The sequence below is a fragment of the Somniosus microcephalus genome, chromosome 26 (genome assembly GCF_052327205.1).
Source record: "Somniosus microcephalus isolate GS21.2 chromosome 26, FLI_Smic_1.0, whole genome shotgun sequence".
NCBI lineage: Eukaryota > Metazoa > Chordata > Chondrichthyes > Squaliformes > Somniosidae > Somniosus > Somniosus microcephalus.
The window spans coordinates 39,164,191-39,180,625 of NC_141012.1; the positions used below are offsets into that span (position 1 = coordinate 39,164,191).

Genomic DNA, 16,435 nt, shown 5'->3' on the forward strand with positions numbered 1-16,435 from the left:
TTATTCATCCTAGCCTGGTAAAACGACTTTCACTAATGATAGTCCCCACACAGGGCAAAATCGCCATGGCTGATAAGACTCATACCTCAAAAATTACAGGTTTCTGCGCGGTTATGTTGTCGGTAAAAGGCACTGATTACAGAGATTTTAAACTATTGATAATGCCAGATCTCTGTGTGAGCGTGATCTTGGGTCTGGACTTCCAGTGCCACCACCAAAGCATCACGCTTACCTACGGTGGGTCCCAGCCGCCCCTCACAGTGTGCGGTCTGGCAACCCTGAAGGTCAAGCCGCCCTCTCTGTTCGCCAACCTCGCACCCAACTGTCGACCCATAGCGACCAAGAGTAGGCGGTACAGCTGGGAGGACAGACGGTTCATTGCGTCGGAAGTAGAAAGACTCAAGCGGGAGGGTATCATCGAATGCAGTACCAGCCCGTGGCGTGCCCAGGTAGTAGTAGTTAAGGGTAGCGAAAAGAAGCGGATGGTGATAGATTATAGCCAGACGGTTAATCTATACACCCAGCTAGACGCCTACCCTCTGCCCCGCATAGTGGATATGGTTAACCAAATTGCGCAATACCGGGTGTTTTCCACCACCGACCTAAAATCGGCATACCACCAGCTCCCCATTAGGCCGGAGGACCGTCCATACACCACCTTCGAGGCGAACGGACGCCTCTACCACTTCCTCAGAGTCCCCTTTGGGGTAACGAATGGGGTCTCAGTCTTCCAGCGGGAGATGGACTGCATGGTCGATGAGAACCAGTTAACAGCCACCTACCCATACCTAGACAACGTCACCATCTGCGGCCACGACCAGCAAGACCATGACTCGAACCTCGCGAGATTTCTGAAAACAGCCCTCAGACTCAATCTCACCTACAATGAGGATAAGTGTGTCTTTAGCACCACACGCCTCTGTATCCTGGGCTGTGTGGTGGAAAACAGGGAAATCGGTCCGGACCCCAACCGATTGCGCCCCCTACGGGAGCTACCCCTACCAAACACTCCCAAGGCCCTGAAAAGGTGCCTGGAGTTCTTCTCCTATTACGCCCAATGGGTCCCCAATTATTCCGACAAGGCCCGTCCCCTCCTGGCCCGATGAAGGAACAGCGAGATATTTCCACGTCAGGATGGGCATGACTTGGCGGTGGTGGTGTTCCCATGCACCAGGCCTCTGGATTACTAGTTGAGTAACTTAACCACTATGCTACTATACCCGTATAAACTGAGGTGCCCTGAGGAACTCCTGCAGTGATGCCATGGGGGTGTGCAGATTGGCCTCCAACAACCACATCCACCTTCCTTTGCGTAAGGTGTGACTGCAGCCATTGGAAGGATTTCTGTTTAACCCCCCATGACCAGTTTTGTTAGCTGGGTTAGATTTGTCCTGGTTTTGTGCACAGGACAATGTCATAGATGTACTGGAACAGCTTGGCAGAGTGGCTAGTTCTGGTGGAAAGGTTTTCAGGATTAGTGGCGAGATGTTTTCACAGCCCATTGCCTTTGCTGTATCCACTGCACTCAGCCACTATTTACTGTCACATGGAGTGAAGCAAACTGGCTGCACACTGGTACCTATGATGGCGGGGACCTCAGGAGGAGCTTAGTAGGATCATCCACTTGGCACTTTTGGCTGAAGATGCTTTCAAGTACTTTAGCTTTGTCTTTGCACTCACCTGCTGAGCTCCACCATGGTTGAGGATGGCGATGTTTATGGAGCCTCCTCCTTGCATTAGTTGCCTGCTTCTCCACCACTGTTTTTGACTGGATATGAAGGGCCTACTGAGCTTTCCTCTGATCCATTGATGTGGGACTGTTTAGCTCTGCCTATAGCCTGCTGCTTTTGGTGCTTAGAATGCAGGTAATCCTATTTAGTAGCTTCCGTATGTTCGATTACAGGATGAGGGATATGTCACACCTTGAGGTTACAGGTTATGGTGGTATACAAATCTGCTGCTGATGATGGTCCACAGCACCCCATGGATGGTCAGTTTTGAGCAGTTTTGAGCTCTAACAAGTGCTCTACTCGGAGCTCTGGTATGGCAAGAGAGCCCCAGGTGGGCAGAGGAAACACTTCACGGACACCCTCAAAGCCTCCTTGAAAAAGTGTAACATCCCCACCAACACCTGGGAACCCCTGGTCCAAGACCACACAAAGTGGAGGAGATGCATCCAGGAAGGCGCCGAACACCTCGAGTCGCTTCGCCGGGAGCAAGCGGAAGCCAAGCGCAGGCAGCGCAAGGAGCGCACGTCAACCCAAGCACCCCACCCACCCGCCCCTTCAACCACCATCTGCCCCACCTGTGACAGAGACTGTAGGGCCCGCATTGGACTCAGTCACCTGCAAACTCATTTTTAATGTGGAAGCAAGTCATCCTTGGTTCCGAGGGACTGCCTAAGAGAGAGATTAGATCGGCCCTTAATCTGTCCCACTGCACAATGGAGTATGCCCCCGCAGTGTCTTCACAAGGATTGTGCGATGGTCACTTCTTCCAATGCTACTGTGCACAGATATGTCTGCGACAGGTAGAGTATATTATATGGCTGATGTCACCTCTGGCAAAAAATGCCAAAAGTGCCTTCAGGGAGTGCAGAGAAGGCAGGTCAAGGAATTATAGTGACAATTTTGTATCCCTATCTTCAATCTAAACTCCGTGCAAGTGGAGCTCCCTATTGGGAGCAAGCAATCACCCTAAATATGCAAGTGTTCATGTAGTAGTATTCGCACATCGTAATTTCAAGAGCTAACTGTGTTTTATACAGTTCATGAAAGTGCAGTTCATCCATTGGCCAGGAATTTCCTCAGAACTGCTCCCGCTCCGCGTCGAAACTTCACCGGAAACGCGGCAAAGTTATGAATTTATGGCAGCAGAACGGAAGCAGCGCCGAGGAAATACCTGGCCATAGTTTGTGAGAGGGGCAGGCTCATGACTGAATACCCATTTCTCATGTTCTCAGTTATGCTTCTGCACATTTCAAAGTGTTCCAAAAGCATTATACAATGTGGTAATTGAGGTCTACTGAAACTCTAGTCTGTCCCTCCAGCCCAAAGTCCCTTTTTGTTAGAGTTCAAATGGAGTGCACGGCATAGCTGCATAAAAACAAAAACGGTTTATTAAGACACAAGAAAAGTAGGTTATCACTCATCACAGCACAGACCACACATCAAGCTCCAGGTCAGTCCCTACAAGGTGCCGCAAGCAATCTCAACCACACATTTAATTAGTCCTATTTCAGCACCCTGCACCCAGTACAGTGAAGCATTCATGTTTATGAAACAGAAGTATTTATTGATTCATATTGCAACAAATTCTTCTGTTTCATGCACCATACTTCTTAAATTAATGAAGGCACACTATGGTAGAAAATGCTGAACCTGGTAACAATATATATCTACTTTCTGATGGAAGGTCATCGGCCTGAAATATTGGCCCCAATATTTCACGAGCTGCGCGCTCAGAGTGGACGGGAGGCGTAATGGATGGGAAGCCCGGGTTTCCCGAACGTCCTGTAGTTTTTAACTGCAGGAATCGTTCTCAATTTTTTTCTCCAGGTTTCCCACCCAACAGTCAGCCTGACTGACAGGCCGGCTGCCTGTCAGATGGGAATACCTGCAGCAGAAGGTTGCAGCGGAGGAGCAGGTCGGTCTCATGGTGGGGGTGGGGGCGTGGGGGAGATCGCGAAGGTGTAGAACGTAGTCAGGGGGGATGAGATTGTGGTCACGGGGGGCGTGGGGTTGAGCATGGATGGTGGGCAAGATGGTGGTCGTAGGGGAGTGGAGAGATCATGGTTGGGGGTAGAGATTGTGGTCACAGGGAGGCGAGATCACAGGTCATGGGAGGATTTACAGGTAACCTTGTTGGGCTGGGGTCCGGGGGAACACTCCTGCTCCTCCTGGCCCACAAGCAGTGCTGTAAATGTACTTACCTTATCGCCTCCTTTTACCTGCCGGATTTCCCGAGGCCAGGGAAACCAGGCCAACATGGGTTTAAAAAAAAAGGTTGTTAAAATGGAGACACGCAGCCTCCTTAAAAGCTTTCAATGGTCGACCCACCGCCTTAGAGCGGATTGGTTCCCGCCCCCATCCCACCTCAATTAAAACAGGAATTGGGCTGGCTCGAGGCGTGTTGGGTTTGGGTTTGAAATTTTAACTTCCCACCTGACTGAAACCCACCCCTTTTTGGGGGTTAAAAGTACCTTTAACTCTGTTTCTCTCTCCACTGATGCTGCCTGACCTGCTGAGTGTTTCCAAGCATTTTCTGTGTTCAGAGCCACTATCTGCAGCCTCATGCCATTGTGTTGTCGTAAATACCTGGGAACAGTTATGGAACCAAAGAGTGAGAGACACGTGGGAGACCCGAACATGGGTCTCCTACAGCCGAATGCGACCCAAAAGTAAATTTGACTGGGAAGACCTGTGCATCAGGAGCCTGTACCACTAGCATGGATCATGGTACAATATTACAGCAGTTATAATATGTACCGCTTAGGATCTGGACAGCACATTTTACAAAACAAACCCCAGCTAACCCAGCTGTTGCCAGAACAGTATTCAAAGGTGCTAACGAGACTCTTATCTATCCTCCAAAATTAGTTTTCCTTCACTGATACGAGGTTGATTCCGGAGATGAAGGGGTTGTCTTCTGAAGAAAGGTTGAGCAGGTTGGGCCTATACTCATTGGAGTTTAGAAGAATGAGAGGGGATCTTGTTGAAACATATAAGATTCTGAAATGGCTTGACAGGGTAGATGCAGAGAGAATGTTTCCCCTCATGGGGGAATCTAGAACTAGGGGCATAGTTTCAGAATAAGGGGGCACCCTTTTAAATTGGAAATGAGGAGGAATTTCTTCTCTCAGAGGGTCGTGAATCTTTGGAATTATCTTCCCCAGAGAGCTGTGGAGGCTGGGTCATTGAATATATTTAAGGTGGAGATAGATAGATTTTTGAAAGGTAAGGGAGTCGAGGGTTATGGGGAGCGGGCAGGGAAGTGGAGTTGAGGCCAATATCAGATCAGCCATGATCTTATTGAATGGCGGAGCAGGCTCAAGGGGCCAAATGACCTACTCCTGCTCCTACGTCTTAAGTTCTTGAGTTTTTATGTTCTCCAAATACCTCACCACAGTGAGACTGGGGTGGGGGTATGGTAACATTTAAATTAAAATAGGTAAATTGGAAACGTAGGGCACGGCGCAGTGCATTGGAGCAACTGACATCTGCATTGGCTGGTGATTCAATTCCCGACACTTTTTAATTCCCATTTTCATCCATGTTGCCGTGGCAAGCAAATGTCAGGCAGGCCCTCACAGAGAGGGAGGCCCAATTGGAAGCAGCCATTCCAAGGCTGCTCCCCCAGGAACTTCAGCTGGCAGCAGCATGGGCAGAGGCCTGAAGGCAGGTCACCTTCCCACTTTCTCAGGGATGCATAGCCAAGCAAGACCAAAAAAAGATGAGAAGGGAAATCCAGATCTTGCTAGGAATATGCTTCAATCGGGACAATAGGTTGATCTGAACAGCCGCCATCAGTCATCAAAGCTACTTTAAGAACGGTTGACAGGCCATGTTTTTTTTGCAGAGCTAGGTTGATTATCATTAGTTTTGCTTCCCGCTGCCCAAGTCTCCTTCTGCAAAATGCTCCACCTTACAACCCAACCGAGAGCTGAAACCGACATGACCATCCACTGAAGAGAATTGAGTTCATAAGGCTAAAGGGATCGAGGGATATGGGGAGAAGGCAGGGACAGGGTACTGAGTTTGGATGATCAGCCATGATCTCATTGAATGGCAGAGCAGGCTCGAGGGGCCGAATGGCCTACTCCTGCTCCTATCTTCTATGTTTCTATGTTTCTATAAGGCTACCCAATTAAAACTTCCATTTCAACAAAAATGTTGAGCCCATGAATAGGTCATTTTTTAGGTTCATTCCTCATCCATTTTCATGGATGTGCATCTAAAAGAGTTGAACATTTGTCAGATTCACTGCCGATAAAATTTATCTTTATATAGTAAGAGTGACAAGTTGCAGTAAAGTGGTTTGGTGGAACAGAGCAAAACCAATATAAAAGGACAATAAGACATTTTTTTTAAACCTCAACCTCTTCGGCCCTGAATTTTGCGGAGTGTGGTGCTTGGGATTTGAGTGGGGTTTACACAACAATATTATATTTTGAGTTCATGCTGTTTGAGCGGGCTTCTTGACTGTGTACAGATGATGCCAGTAGATGGGAGTCCGCTTCTTTACCTGGAGCCACTGCATCCTCTCTGCAATCAACACAAGATTAGACCATTGAAAGAAGTTGCAAATACCATATACTTAAATACCAATATTTCAAGTTGCCATGTTGTATTCTATCTAAATTTGGGTGTTAGTAATAAAGATGCCATTTAATTGAGGAGTTCACAAAAACAAACTTCAAATGGTTTGTTGACATCATCTGACCTCAGGGTTAAAGTTCAGCCTTCATCATCAATCCCAAACATTCATTATTTTATGTAACTTGTTTACTATGAGCTCCATAAAATGAAAACCATTTAGAGACAGATGCTATAGATGGAAGCAGACTACTTGACTTCCGACTGAAGCGTACACTAGAGGACACAAGTTTATGATTAACAAGGTTCAATGGAACTAGTAGATCTGGTTCAAGCGTGGAGCAGACTGCCAGAAAAAGCAACTAAAGTTGAGACAATTAGAATTGTAGAATAATACAGACAGAAGGAGACCATTCGGCCCATTGTGCTCTTTGAAAGAGCTATCCAATTACTCCCACTCCCCGGCTCTGTCCCCGTAGCCCTGTAAATTTTTTCCCTTCAAGTATTTATCCAATTCCCTCTTGAAAGTTACTATTGAATCTGCTTCCACCACACTTTCAAGCAATGCATTCCATATCGCAACAACTTGCTGTGTAAAAAAAAGTTCCTCATGTTGCTTCTGGTTCTTTTGCCTTTCACCTTAAAGCTGTAATTTCTAGTTAATGACCTTTTTGCCACTGGAAACAATTTCTCCTTATTTACTCTATCAAAACCATTCATGATTTTGAACAACTCTATCAAATCTCCTCTTAACCTTCTCTGCTCTCAGGAGAACAGCCCCAGCTTCTCTAGTCTCTCTGCATAACTGAAGTCCCTCATCCCTGGTATAATTATAGTAAATCTCTTCTACATCCTTTCTAAGACCTTGACATACTTCCTAAAGTGTAGTGCCCAGAATTGAATACAACACTCCATTTGAGGCCTAACCAGTGTTTTATAAATAATGAGCATAACTTCCTTGTTTTTGTACTCTATAATAGGGCTGGATTTTCATTGAGGAGGCAGGACTACAACTTTCGGGGTTGTAGTCCCGCCTCCATCGAGTTCTAGCCAACCCACGCGATTTTGACTTGATTGACCTTGTTGAGCCTGCCCAGCGGGCTCAGCAGGCCAATTAAGGGCCACCCGGCAACAGGTGACATCACAGATTGATATTTCATCTGTCAAGATCTTTTGACAGATGAAATATCAGCGTTTCACAGCTGTTTGAAGCTGTCAAACACTGACAATCTGTACTCTTGTTTAATTCCTTCCTCTCAGGATGATTTAGAGATCTCCCCAGAACAGAAAGCTGAATGCTGCAGATTTTGACAGATCGCAGCCATTCTGCTTTCTGTGCCGGTGAGATGAGGGTCTCCCGAGACCTGAAGGAAGGAAGGCTGTAAAGATAAGTACATGTAAGTAAAACTTCTTTAAACACTTTACACACACCAAACACACTTACCTCTGCACTCATGCACCCATCATTCACCTGAACACCGGACATCTCGACCCCTCCAAGCCCTTCATCCCGACGGCCCGCCTCGCTAACTTGCCGTGGTTTGGAGCCATCGGGAATCCCACATTTCACCAATGAAAATAGGGATTAGGCTAAAAACTGCCTGTTAACTACCTGTTAACAGGCAGTTAATTGGCACTAATCCCCCTCCCGCCTCGGGGAGGCAGGTCCCAGTGCTTTGAAACTGGCATGGAGGTGGGTTGGGGGGCGGGATAGGTTCGTGCCCCCCGATTTTGGGATTTTAACCCCCCACACACCTCTAATCCTGCCTCCACAGCCCAATGAAAATCCTATGCCTCTATTAATAAAGCCAAGAATGCCATATACTTTTTTAACTTTCTCAACTTGTCCTGCCACCTTCAAAGATTTGTGAACATACACTCCCAGGTCTCTCTGTTCCTGCACCCCCTTTAAAATTGTACCATTTATTTCACATTGTTTCTCCTCATTCTTTCTACCAAAAAGTATCACTTCACACTTTTCTGTATTAAATTTCATCTGCCATGTGTCTGCCGATTTCACCTGCCTGCTTATGTCCTCCTGAATTCTGTTACTATCCTCCTCATTGCTTACTACATTACCGAGTTTCGTGTCATTTGCAAACTTTGAACTGCAAATTAATTCCATTAAAAAGAATATGGACGAATATCTAGTTGAAAATGGGATTGGTGTTTATAAGGATATTCTGCTCAGGCAGGAGAAGGAATGACTGTCTGCAGAACAAACAACCATGATTGGGGATCTATGAACATTATGGATTTTGTGTAATAACACGAGGGGAATCAGGGAATAGATATACACAGTTTTCACTTAGAAAATAAATAATTTGGCTTGAATCCTGGAAAGTGTAAATTGTATGTGGTCTGTTGGGAGGAGAGGGCTCAAAGGGTGATTGGCCCTTTCCCATTACTTATTAGCCCCAAAATTGCGAGATTCCATTCCTGGCACAGAGTGGTGCCATAAAATATATTTTGTTAAATTGAAATATTTAAGAAAGAATCAATTTTAAGGAGAGACCCTCTTAAACAATGGCAGTAAATTAAATTTTTATTTTAAAAGCTACATTTACTGTGTTCTACAACATCAAAAGGAGTCACGGATTTTATTCCCATACTGCATAGCTGCCAATCTCGAGTGAAATAAAACAAGAGAATCTATTAACTCAGTGTTGCATTGGCAGAGGCCTAGGAGTATGTTACCTTGCCAACCAACCTTTGCACCTCCTTGACCACAAGTGACCTGGGGAGAATGTGAAGGGATAAGAAATCGTCACCAATTCTATACAGCACTGTAATCATAGAATCATACAGCACAATTGGAGCCCATTTGGTCCATTGTGCCTGTGCTGGCTCTTTGAAAGAGCTATCCAGTTAGTCCCACTCCCCGGCTCTTTCCCTCTAGCCCTGCAAATGTTTCCTTTTCAATGATATCTCCAATTCCCTTTTAAAAGTTACTACTGAATCTGCTTCCGCTATCCTTTCAGGCAGTGCATTCTACAGGAAACTTTGGTTTATCCAGAGGTTAACTGTCCGGAATGCTCGAGCCACCGGCAAAAATCAGGAGCCGTTTCGTTCGTTTTTTTTTCTTTTCGTTGCTTTTTTTTCCACCAGTCAGGCTCTGCAAGGTCTCGCTGAAGCTGTTGCTAAGCTACAGAGACGCTTGCAAGGTACGGCCGACTGTTTAGAAGCTGTTGCTAAGCAACAGGGTTTGTTGCCAGATACGGAGCTCAAAATCTCCGTATGTTTCAACATTAGCGTTGGTTTGTCCGGCAGTTTTGATGGGACGGCAACAGCTTGGTCCCGTCGGTGCTGGATAGCACAAAGTTTCCTGTAGATCATAACAACTCGCTGCGTAAAAACAATTCTCCTCATCTCACTGCTGCTTCTTTTGCCAATTACCTTAAATGTGTGTCCTCTGGTTACTGACATTTCTGCTAGCAGAAACAGTTTCACCTTATCTACTCTATCAAAACTCCTCATAATTTTGAACACCTCGATTAAATCCTCCTTTAACCTTCTCTTCTCTGAGGAGAACAAGCCCAGCTTCTCTAGTCTCCCCACATAACTGTAGTTCCTCATCCCTGGTATCATTCTGGTAAATCTCCTCTGCACCCTCTCTAAGGCCTTGACATCCTTCCTGTCAAGACATATAAGATCCATAATAACATAAGTAAGTGGCAAAGGAATTAAATATTGTTTGCTCACACTTTTTCTGCCAGTTTTCACCTTTACAACTTTTCAGCCCATTATCTCTCTTCCTCCTCTCTTTCATTTTGCTCAGTTATAAGAACATAAGAAATAGGAACAGGAGTAGGTCATCTAGCCCTTGAGCCTTTTTAAAAATGTATTCATGGGATGTGGGCGTCCTGGCAAGGCCAGCATTTTTTGCATATCTCTAATTGTCCTTGAGAAGGTGGTGGTGAGCCGTCTCCTTGAACCACAGAGGGCAGTTAAGAGTCAACCACGTTGCTGTGGGTCTGGAGTCACATATAGGCCAGACCAGGTAAGGACAGCAGATTTCCTTCCCTAAAGGACATTATTGAACCAGATGGGTTTTTATGACAATCTGGTAGTTTCATGGTCACCATTACTGATACTAGCTCTTTCTTCCAGATTTATTTAATTAACTGCATTTAAATTCCCCAGCGGCCATGGTGGGATTTGAACTCACGTCTACTCGGATCATTAGTCCAGGGCCTCTGAACTACTAGTCCAGTAACATAGCCACTATGCTACCATACCCCATTACTCCGCCATTCAAGAAGATCATGGCTGATTTTTTACCTCAACTCCACCTTCCCGCACTATCCCCTATATCCCTTAATTCACTTAGTGGCCAAAATCTATCGATCTCTGTCCTGAATATACTCAACGACTGAGCATCTTTGGCCCTCTTTGGGTAGAGAATTCCAAAAATTCGTAACCCTTTGAGCAAAGAAATTTCACCACATCTTAGTCCTAAATGGCCGAGCCCTTTATTCTGTGGCCGACCCCTTATCCCATTGCTAAGGAGCTTAGCTAACAGTTTTCTTTTCTGGTACAAGATCCACACCTAAAATGTTAATTTGTCTTCCGTCGTGACAGATGCTGAAGGATGTGCTCTGTATTTCCAGTATTCTGTTTAATGTCAGATATTGCAGGTGCTGTTTTTAAGAAATAGCTAACCATTTGCACAGGTTTAAAAATCAGGAATGGAGGTGCTTTTGGAAATCTTTTGACTTGACTACCCTAAAATATAAGACAAAGGTATGAATGTGAATGGTGGAGTTAGGAACCACAGTTGCTAGTGTATGGCACCATGAGTTCCATCACCCTCTGTCACTTCATCCAATTAGCCATTCTTCATATGTGAACCGAGATGGTGAGTGTGCAGACTCCTCATTCGTGGAAAGCTTCGTAGCAGAGTCCAATCCTGTCCTCACCCACTGTCAAAATATGCACACTTTCCGGCAGGGGACACTAGACAGCAATCAAAAGGTTTCATTTTCCTCCGTGCCAAACCCATTAGCGCCAAATCCATGTCTGTGCTAGTTTGAGGCACTTGTGGGCAATTTTTAGTGTGCTGGCTAAACGGTTTAGTAACAAATTCACGGCTGTGTGAAAATAGTGCAGAAAAGAATTCAACGTAAACATTTTAACCTAAAAAAATTTGCTGACACAATAACGGTGAGTTAAAGGCGTTATTAGTGTGTAAAAAAAATCCAGCCAACGTGGTCAGGAAGAGATAAGTTGTGAGTTGCGAATTGCTGGATGATTTGCGCCACTGTCCCGTTAGCCTCACAAAAAACAGGATCTCACCCTCAACCTCCCTGTGAGTTTCAAGAAATTGCTGCATTTGCGCTGTTAAAACGGAGCAAACTTGCCGCGGAAAGTTAGGACTGGTATTTAATGATTTAAGGACTCTTTTAAAGATGAGATTAACGTTATTGCAATATGACTCAACCTCGCCGGCCCAGAAAGGAAACAATTGAAACTGTGGAGTCTCATTCCTGCAGGTAGTAAATTGTTCCTAGAGATTTTTTTAAATGTTACATTTTAATTTTTTTCTTACTTTTCCTTTGTTTCTTTTGTCGCTGAATCTTAATCCAGTCTTTCTTTCCCTCTCTTTAATTCTCTTTCTGTATCTAATTTGACACTAATTCACCCTATTCCCTTCTCTGTCGTTCGCTCTGTTTCTTTCTCTATCCTTAAATCCTATTGGACTGCTGGTCCCGTCGTTCACCTAGACCCCAGATGCCCCGTTGTCCTCGCCACTGTATTTGAATTACAGTATGCAGACGATGCTTGCGTCTGCGCTCGCTCGGAGGTCAAACTCCAAACCATCGTCAACACCTTCACCGAAGCATACGTGAGCATGGGCCTTACACTAAACATCCGTAAGACAAAGGTCCTCTACCAACTTGCCCCTGCCACATAGTGCTGCCCCCCGATTATCAAAATCCACGACAAGACCTTGGACAATGTGGACCACTTTCCATACCTCGGGAGCCTACTGTCAACAAGGGCAGATGTCGACGACGAAGTCCAACACCGCCTTCAGTGTGCCAGTGCAGCCTTCGGCCGCCTGAGGAAGGGAGTGTTTGAAGACCAGGACCTCAAACCTGGCACTAAGCTCATGGTCTACAGGGCAGCAATGATACCCACCCTGCTGTATGCCTCAGAGACATGGACCATGTACAGCAGGCACCTCAAAGCACTGGAGAGGTACCACCAACGCTGCCTCCGCAAGATCCTGCAAATCCATTGGTAGGATAAGCGCACCAACGTCAGTGCTCTTGCTCAGGCCAACATCCCCAGCATCGAAGCTCTGACCACGCTCAATCAGCTCCGATGGATGGGTCACATTGTCCGCATGCCCGATACGAGACTCCCAATACAAGCGCTCTACTCGGAGCTCCGGCACAGCAAGAGAGCCCCAGGCGGGCAGAGGAAACGCTTCAAGGACACCCTCAAAGCCTCCTTGAAAAAGTGTAACATCCCCACCAACACCTGGGAATCCCTGGCACAAGACCGCACAAAGTGGAGGAGAAGCATCCGGGAATGCGCCGAACACCGCGAGTCTCTTCGCCGGGAGCAAGCGGAAGCCAAGCACAGGCAGCGCAAGGAGCGCACGTCAACCCAAGCACCCCACCCACCCGCCCCTTCAACCACCGTCTGCCCCACCTGTGACAGAGACTGTAGGTCCCGCATTGGACTCATCAGCCACCTGAGAACTCATTTTTAATGTGGAAGCAAGTCATCCTCGGTTCCGAGGGACTGCCTAAGAAGAAGATTCAGTTCACACTTCCAGAAATTTTTGTGGTGCAAAAATATTTTGAGCTGAAGGGTGAAGAAAAAAATTCAACTCACGGGGCACGGCGCAAGATGCCCCGCTCCAGCAAATTCTGGTCCACTGTACAGAGCAAATGAAAGTCCCGGGAGAGGCTGATTTCCCCTTCCCTAGCCCAGGAATGCTGAGGACAACCATAAATATCCAAACCTCAATTCATGTCCAAGTGAGGAAACCTTGGGATTCTTCTGCTTGTGCTGGTGCAGTAAGTAGAATGTAACGACAGCAATCAGAAGTAGGCCCACAAGGGTGGCAATCACAGCTCCAACAATCACTCCAGTCTCATTGTCCACTGTAAAGGAAGAAGAAAATTAATTTGTTTGCTACATTCCAATCCTTGTTCTAGAATCTAGGGAATTCTGTAAGATTAATACCAATGCATCCACTATCTCTGCAGCTACCTCTTTTAAAACCCTAGGATGCAAGTCGTCGTCAGGTCCAGGGGATTTGATGCCACTTAGTCCCATTAATTTCTCCATTACTATGGGCTGGATTTTCATTGAGGAGTCGGGTAGGAGGCGGGACTACAACTTTTGGGGTTGTAGTCCCGCCTCCATCGAGTTCTAGCCAACCCATGCAATTTTGACTTGATTGACCTTGTTGAGCCCACCCAGTGGGCTCAGCAGGGCAATTAAGGGCCACCTGGCAACAGGTGATGTCACAGATTGAAATTTCATCTGTCAAGACCTTTTGACAGATGAAATATCAGCGTTTCACAGCTGTTTGAAGCTGTCAAACACTGACGATCTGTATTCTAGTTTAATTCCTTCCTCTCAGGCTGATTTAGAGATCTCCCCAGAACAGAAAGCTGAATGCTGCAATTTTTGACAGCTCGCAGCCATTCTGCTTTCTGTACCGATGAGATGAGGGACTCCCGAGACCTGAAGGAAGGAAGGCTGTAAAGGTAAGTAAAGCTTAGTAGAACTTCTTTAAACACTTTACATACACCAAACACACTTACCTTTGCACTTATGCACCCATCACTCACCTGAACACCGGACATCTCGACCCCTCCAAGCCCTTCATCCCGACAGTCCGCCTCCTCTAACTTGGCGTGGTTTGGAGCCGTCGGGAATCCCACACGTCAACATTAATAATAGGGATTAGGCTAAAAACTGCTTGTTAACTACCTGTTAACAGGCAGTTAATTGGCACTAATCCCCTTCCCACCTCGGGGAGGTGGGTCCCAGTGCGGGGCGGGTACCCGCCTCCTTTGAAACTGGCATGGAGGCGGGTTGGGTGCAGGATGGGTTCATGCCCCCCGATTTCAGGATTTTAACCCCCCACATGCCTCCAATCCCGCCTCCACGGCCCAATGAAAATCCTGCCCTATGTCTTTACTTATAAGAACATAAGAAATAGGAGCAGGAGCAGGCCATTCGGCCCCTCGAGCCTGCTCAGCCATTCAATAAGATCATGGCTGATCTGATCTTGGCCTCAACTCCACTTCCCTGCCCACTCCCCATAACCCTTGATTCCCCTGTTTTTCAAAACTCTGTCTATCTCCACCTTGAATATATTCAATGACCCAGCCTCCACAGCTCTCTGGGGAAGAGCATTCCAAAGATTCACAACCCTCTGGAATGTTTTTTGTGTCTTCTACCATGAAGACAGATATAAAGGCCTAGAAATTCAGTTGGTTGCGCCAGCCGCTAGCGCCTTAGGAGGAGTAGATATCGGGCGCTAGGCGGCTAGCGCCCGGGCGCAGCGCGATCTGCGCCTCGCCCCAACTTCACTAGAGATTTAGCGGCGGCGCAAAGTCTTTGCACGCGCTCAGCTGCGCGCGCAGATCATGACGTCATTTCCTCGTGCAACGCCCTTTGTGCGCCCCCAACCGGAACTTCAGTCACGCCGCCCCATTGTGCGCCTGGCGCCCCTAGCGACTGTTAGAGTGGAACGGTGCTCAGCCGATGCGGGGCGCGGGGGGCGCAAATTAAAGGGCACTCCTCCTGCACTATAAAAGGCTGCCATTTTGCAGCACTCCTTCTTGACAAACGGATCTTTGGAGCGAGACCAAGGTAGAGAGCTTTCTGCTTTGGCCCAACACTAAGACAGGTACTTCTGGCTTCAGGCCACAGCTTTCCAATTGTCTTTGCCTTCATTGACATCTCATTGTTTGCCAGCATATTATGGGGGCTGCAATGGGTGTCAACGCTGGCTTTCTCAATTACATCCAAAGGGCTCACAGATGCCGTGAGAGAGTGGCAGCCCTGGCTAGACGGAGAGGGGGCAACAGGCGTCGGCAAAGGAGGCCTTACCCACCCAGGGTATACCGCCAGCAGTTCTCCTATCTCAACATGTCTGACAAGCAGTGTGTTCGGAGGCTGCGATTCAGAAGGGACGTGGTCACAGAGATCTGCTTCGCAGAGATCTGCAGCCACAGCTGAGGAGCAGGACGTCTCTGTCAGTGGCAGTGAAGGTGATGGTGGCTCTCAACTTCTATGCCACCGGCTCCTTCCAATCCACTACTGGGGACATTGCCAACATCTCCCAGTTCGCCGTGCATTGCTGCATCCGCCAGGTGACCAATGCCCTTTTCAAAAGGAGACGTCAGTTCATCTCCTTCTCCATGGCCCTTGCCAAGCAGCAACAGCGTGCAATGGGCTTTGCAGCATTCGTGGGCTTCCCCATGGTGCAGGGCGCCATTGACTACACGCATGTGGCTTTGCGGGCACCTCTGGAGAATGCCGAGGATTACCGCAACCGGAAGGGCTACCATTCGCTGAACGTCCAGCTGGTGTGTGACCACAGGCAGCTCATCCTAGCTGTCAATGCCCGCTTTCCAGGCAGCAGCCACGATGTCTTCATCCTGCGACAGACTTCTGTGGCAGACATGTTCCAGGCACAGCCTCACCCACGAGGATGGCTTATCGGGGACAAAGGCTATCCTTTGTGTACCTGGCTGATGACCCGCCCCGTGCACCCAGCACCCCTGCTGAAGAGGGATACAACGAGAGCCATCAAGCGACCAGGAACATCGAACAAACAATCGGCGTCCTGAAGCAACGGTTCCGCTGTCTGGATCGTTCCGGTGGAGCCCTACAGTATTCGCCGGAGCGAGTCTCCCATTTCGTGGTCGTTTGCTGCATGCTGCACAACCTGGCTATCCGCAGGACTCAGGCACTGCCACCAGAGATTGGAGGACCACCTCAGGAGGAGGAGCAGGAGGAGGAGGAGGAGGACCAGCACAGGAGGGAGGCACAAAGTGCAAGGGCCGCCTGTCGCCGGCTTATTGAACGTCGGTTCTAGGCACCCTCTCAGGGAATGGCTTGTGCCAATGTCAGCAGATGAATGT

General features: G+C 47.5%; 1 protein-coding gene across 1 annotated transcript in view; it reads right to left on the reverse strand.

Moving 5' to 3' along the window:
- Positions 1-3,096: 3,096 nt before the first annotated feature.
- LOC147100400 (V-set and immunoglobulin domain-containing protein 2-like) overlaps positions 3,097-16,435 on the reverse strand; it is a 58,452-nt gene continuing 45,113 nt past the window's right edge. The window contains exons 6-7 of the mRNA XM_085968065.1: positions 13,291-13,432; positions 3,097-6,263 (exon numbers count right to left, since the gene is read on the reverse strand). Coding sequence (XP_085824191.1) covers positions 6,149-6,263; positions 13,291-13,432 — 257 coding nt within the window. The 3' untranslated portion in view covers positions 3,097-6,148. The remainder of the gene's footprint in view (positions 6,264-13,290; positions 13,433-16,435) is intronic.